Below are 6,000 nucleotides of genomic sequence, written 5' to 3' on the forward strand. Positions count from 1 at the left end.
CTTCATTGCCATTTAATGGAAGAAGAGCAAAGTGTGAGAAGTTTAAAATTTATAGGTGCAGGGAAGAAGTTATGAGGTGCAAAAAGTAATAGCATGAATCCAAAAACTACAAACCGAAAGCCTTTCGGGCTGAACATAAGATTCAAACGAGTTCAGCCCAGCCCAAACTGGAGACAAAAATGGCACTGATTAACCACATTCGGACACATTTTTGTTTTCTCTTTAGAAAGTTTCGTTGTTGTGTAGAAGAGTATAATCGCAGGGCGAGAACCAACGAACGAACGAAAGAAAGAGAAGGGTGAAGAAGAAACATGTTGAGGGTTGCAGCAAAGAGGCTTTCGTCTCTCTCCTCCTCTCCGTGGAGGGCCAACCACGCTGCCTCAGCGGTTCTCTCTCAGAGCCCCGTCGCGCCGTCCCTTTCCTCGGAGGAGCGCAGATCCGACCCGTTTTCGCTCCGACCCGAATTCTTCCTTCCCGTCAGAGGTTAGGGTTCCCTTCTCCTATGTCTCCCTTTATGGATTCATCGAAGCTTCGAAATGATTCGTTTCGCTCGTATTTTTTTTTTGTTTGGATCGTTCTGTTATTTGAATCTTAGGGTTCCTCTCCTTATGATTATTATCCTTGATTGGATGCTTTTTGATTCTTATGCTCATCTGTAAAGCTCAAATTTGTATATGATCGATGTACTTTTGTCTGATTTACTTAAGTAGGTTATAGCATCCGGAGGCAGTTCGCTTTTGTGGATTGCGATGTTATTTGTTCCTTTTGGATGATAGTTTTTGGATTTTTCATGGATATTTTTTATTAGAAGATGGTGTGCGATTCGTTCTCGTGTTTTCCTGTTGGTATTGTGAATTTGGATTCCGAGTTTTTTTTTTCTCGTCTGTTATTTGATATCTTGATTTTGTTTTTGTACATTTTTTTTTCTTTTTAATTGGATGACATTTGGTTGGAGTTTTCTATATTTCATTGCTTTGAGGAAATTTATGCTACCTCGTTGTAGCTAAATTTTTCAAGGTCATATATTCCCTGTCTATGCAATTTTAACCCATTCTGAGGAAGGTAACTTATTCTGCTTCTATGATGGAAGTTTAGTTGTTTTCTGATGACATTGTTCTTCGAAACTTGAAGGGGTATCTATACAGATAGTATAGGTCGTTTTCTACGCCATGGAGTTTTATTGAAATCAAAGGGTGGTAATGGTTATTCATTTAGGTAATGTAAAGAAAAGTGGTGAAAATAGAACTTTTTTTTTCCTAGTAGTACGGATGTAATCTAACAAGTCCTAGAAGTTACTACCTAACTATTTTTATTCTTCTATATACGGTACTACTAATTGCTAATGTTTCATTGCTATCTCGAAAAATATAAAGGAAACTATGTAAATAGTTATTAAGTTCTGATTGTTCTGTGTGTACCATGTGGTATCTATTGGTATCATCACTATACTTTGGGATTCTTGTATGATTTTGTTTGAACAAATTTGTTCTGAAGTATTTAAAGGAAAAGATAATATGATGGAAACTGAATAAGCTTCTCCTTTAAGTTTATGCATAAGTTAATTTGTGGTTAGTTTCATAATTCTAGCTACTTTAAGAGTTTATGTTAACTTGAGCATAGAATTTATTGGAAAATTTTATTTTATTTTTTCTTCCTATATTCCTCTCCTATAAGTGTACTATTCAGATATCTATCCAAACAGGGTCTATATTACTGGATCAGTGATTATTAGCAGAATATTTATGATTTCTGTTACTTGTTAATTATGCTTATGATTTACCACTCTTGTGTCACTGGATGAATACTTTCTTGCAAAGTATTCTTGAATTTTTTTATTTCTTAAGAAGATTTGTATATTACGGTGGGCCTAATATGCAGCTGTATGTTATGTTATGTTAGTTTAGGGTTTTGTTTTTGTAGTTTTAATTGAGCTTTGTGCATATGTTGATTCTTTGGGTTATGCTCTTAGTTTAAGGCTTACTTTTTCTTGGGTCAATTGGTTTCATTTTATCTTGTCCAGGTTATGCTACTGATTCTCTGTTCCACCCTAAGGAAAACAGCCTTATTCCTGAAATTCCTGCAACTGTTGCGGCTGTTAAAAACCCTTCTTCTAAGATTATATATGATGAACACAACCATGAGCGATTTCCTCCTGGCGATCCAAGCAAAAGGGCATTTGCCTACTTTGTACTAACTGGTGGTAGGTTTGCTTATGCGTCCTTGATTCGTCTCCTTGTCCTCAAGTTTGTGCTCAGCATGTCAGCAAGTAAGGATGTTCTTGCCCTGGCTTCACTTGAAGTTGATCTCTCCAGCATTGAGCCAGGCACTACTGTGACTGTTAAGTGGCGTGGAAAACCCGTGTTCATCAGGCGCAGAACAGAAGATGATATTAAGCTGGCAAACAGTGTTGATGTTGCATCTCTTCGTGATCCCCAGCAGGACGCTGAGAGAGTAAAGAACCCTGAGTGGCTTATTGTGATTGGGGTGTGCACACATCTGGGTTGCATTCCCTTGCCAAATGCTGGTGACTTTGGCGGATGGTTTTGTCCGTGCCATGGTTCACATTACGATATTTCTGGCAGAATTAGGAAGGGACCGGCACCATACAATCTAGAGGTACCAACTTATACCTTCTTGGAGGAAAACAAGTTGATGATTGGTTGAAAACCTTGGATTGGTTCTAAGTGGAATGAGTCCACAATTTTTTTGATTTATTGGATAATGTCGAAATGTGCCATGGATATCTTTGGCCATGGACTTCTCATATTTTATGTTTAGCAAGTGTTATGTAACTCGGAATTTGAGTATTACTGCTTTACGAGACTTGTATCAATAATCGCCTGACTTTTTTACTTCTATGGATGCTCAGAGTCTGATGCCCTCGGGCATATTGCATTGTATTTTTCGTATCATGAATAACATTTCGAGATCTGCTTAGCAAGTAGGTTGGTTAATACGACATTTTTATAATTCGTTATGCGTACACTTACAACATTGTTTCTTGTATAGTTAACTCGGTTATATTCCTTTACTTTATGGCATGCCGTATGGGAAAATGGAGTTATTTTTTTTTTGGCTTAATTTGAGTTCCTTAATTGTGTTTTGGACTTATGCACCGTCGTTTGAACAACGATCTTTGATAAGGTTCCATCATCCAGAATGGTTACACCATACCTGTTTGGCCAATCCTGGAACCATCATGTCTTCTTAGAGCATTTATAATGCAAAAGCTCTGATTCTATCTCAATTAATTTTACTATGTCACATTATATTATATTCTTAAAACTTTTGGAACAGTTCAAATTTTTAAACTTAATTTTGAAATTAATATTTAAGTTGTATATAAATTGCCACATCATAACGAGAGATTTTTTAGGTTATGTCTAACGTAAGAATGATGTCAATCATAACTATTATAACTTTTTGTTATTTCTAATACAAGAATCATTCCGATTTTATTTCATGTAAGTTTTATATTATAATCTTATTTTATTTTCAAGAAATTTTACAAGACCTTGAAACCTTTTTTCTGATAGAAAAGTTTTATACTTTAACCTTTATAAAAGCTCAGTGAAAACGTGATTAGTGTCTTGTTTTAATTAAATCGCGGGACTACTTAAAGTTATGTTTTATTTAAATAAAGGGACACGAGAGTTCACTTCCTTTGAGATTTAATCAAAAACTTTTTCAGTTGTAAATAAAGAGACGTCATGTTTAATCAAGTGACTTATGCCTCTTACAAGATAACAAACATTAATTAAAATATGATCATTAATCAAGTGACTTATACCTTTTAGAAGAGAAGTAAAATTATCTAACTGCACTGCAGACCTAAGATTTGGAGTGTGTGATATTTTCTTCACCTAAAGTCTCTTTGGATGGGTTTATGTAAATTATTTACAAGTTTTTATTGTTAAAGTTCCTTTTAGATAAGATAGTTTAGTGTTTGGATTATATATAATTAAGCGTTTATTTATGAAGAGCTTTTATCAGACGTGGTGTTTCGATAAAATTCTTAAAATGCTTTTATATAGTTAAGATAAATACATAAGAATTAGATTATTTAAATTTTTAAGTCAAGTACATTTCAAAATAATAAAATTGATTTTCCCTTTTATTAATAAAATTGATTTTATAAAATGTATCTACATTATTTTTTATAGAAAACGCTTAATGATAAAGTATTGTTTGTTATTGGTTAAATTACTCTTTTGGTCTCTCTATTTGTCATGAACTTTCAGTTTGGTCCTCAAATTTTTCGTTGTCTCAATTTGGTCATCATTTTCTTAAAATGACTCAATTTGGTCATCACCGTTAACTTTGACTAGACGGTGTTAAGTCAACGCCACGTGTTAATTTCTGGTTTTTTTGAATTTTTTAATATTTTTTTGAATTTGTTTTTATATTTTTATATATTTTTTTAATTTTTTATTTTTTATGCGTGTCACTAAACAGTTGTGCCATGTGTCAAAGTGACTCAATTTGGTCCCTATATTTGTTTTTAGTCTCAATTTAGTCTCAATTTTTGTAAAAATAAAGCAATATTGTCCTCTTTAGATTGAGACTCAATTTAATCTTTGTATACAACTTATGATGATATTCTTAATAAAATTGACGTTTTTATTAAATATTTGTAGAAATATTTTTAAATAAGTTTTTTTCTTAGTTTTATTATTAAACAAAGTTAAACCCCAAAATTAATTTCAAAAGTTAACAATTTTGTCATCATATACAAAGGCATCAAGTGTATATCATATTATACAAACTTAGTAAAAATTAAAAATCAAATAATTTGTCACACATAAGTTTAGGAACTAAATTTCAAGTTCAAAACAAAATCAAAGTCTAATGTTTTGTATAGAATTTAAAGTTAATTTAAAATAGGCTTAATTATCATTTTGGTCCCCTAATTTGTTGGGTTGGTTCATTTTGGTCCCCTTATTATTTTTTGGTTCAATTTGGTCCTCTAATCTTTTGAAAGGTACAATTTGGTCCCTGCTGTTAAGTCAACTTTAACACCGTCTTCGTACATGCCACGTGTCATTTTGTGGAATTTTCAATTTTTTTTAATTTTTTAAAATTTTTTTTTTAAAAAAATAAACTGCCACGTGTCACCTTATGGTTGTGACATGTGTCAATTTGAGATTTTTTTATTTTAAAAAATGTATTGCCACGTGGCACTGACAATGCCACTTGTCACACACAAGGACTTGACACGTGGCATTTTTTTTTTCAAAAAATTAAAAAAAAAAAAAACCACAAACTGACACGTGGCGTTAGTCAACTCTGTCTGAAAGGGACCTAATTGAAGCACTTTTTCAAATGTTGGGATGCAATTGACACTTTTTTTAAATCAAGTACCTATTTGACACCCTAGCCCCAAACTGGGTATTATACGACTAATTATACCTTTTTTTTACATGTATAGAAAATTTCAAGTGTAAAAAATTACAAGTGAAAAATGTAAGAAATGAAATAACATGAGTATTTAGGGAGTGATTTAATGTATAAATTGTAATTAACCTTAATTATTAATTTGGTATCAAATTAGAGAGGACAAAATTGAATCATTTTAAAAAATTGGGGGACTAAATTTAATCAAAATTGTAAATAGAGGGTCTAAATTGAAAACAACCAATGTTAGCTTGACACGTGACAAATCGTGATCTGCCACGTGGCACAATCGTGACCTGCCACGTGGCAGTACATTTTTTAAATAAAAATTACAAATTGACACGTGTCACAACCATAAGGTGACACGTGGCAGTTTAATTTTAAAAAAAATTAAAAATTTGAAAATTCCACAAAATGACACGTGGCATGTACGGAGATGGTGTTAACGTAGACTTAACGGCATGGACCAAATTGAACCAAAAAATAATAAGGGGACCAAAATGAACCAACACAACAAATTAGGGGACCAAAATGGTAATTAAGCCTTTAAAATATTTATAGAAATATTTAATAAAACATTAATTTTAGTAAGAATATCACCATAAA

The 6,000-nt window shown here is 32.6% G+C and overlaps 1 protein-coding gene across 1 annotated transcript; it reads left to right on the top strand.

Annotated features, from left to right (window-relative positions):
• The first annotated feature begins 201 nt into the window (after positions 1-201).
• LOC114185653 (cytochrome b-c1 complex subunit Rieske-4, mitochondrial-like) lies at positions 202-2,970 on the top strand. Its single transcript, XM_028073517.2, has 2 exons — positions 202-483; positions 2,021-2,970. The coding sequence occupies exons 1-2, from the start codon at positions 312-314 to the stop codon at positions 2,662-2,664; spliced, it is 816 nt and encodes a 271-aa protein (XP_027929318.1). The 5' UTR covers positions 202-311; the 3' UTR covers positions 2,665-2,970.
• Positions 2,971-6,000: the final 3,030 nt, after the last annotated feature.

This window comes from Vigna unguiculata, chromosome 1 (genome assembly GCF_037176805.1).
Source record: "Vigna unguiculata cultivar grain cowpea cultivar isolate G323 ecotype 2 chromosome 1, ASM3717680v1, whole genome shotgun sequence".
Taxonomy (NCBI): domain Eukaryota; kingdom Viridiplantae; phylum Streptophyta; class Magnoliopsida; order Fabales; family Fabaceae; genus Vigna; species Vigna unguiculata.

Excerpts from the sequence above, each read along its gene's own strand:
- LOC114185653 (XM_028073517.2), top strand. The coding sequence starts at position 312 with ATGTTGAGGGTTGCAGCAAAGAGGCTTTCGTCTCTCTCCTCCTCTCCG. Across the intron at positions 484-2,020 it reads ATTCTTCCTTCCCGTCAGAG|GTTATGCTACTGATTCTCTG; the intron begins GTTAGGGTTCCC and ends TATCTTGTCCAG.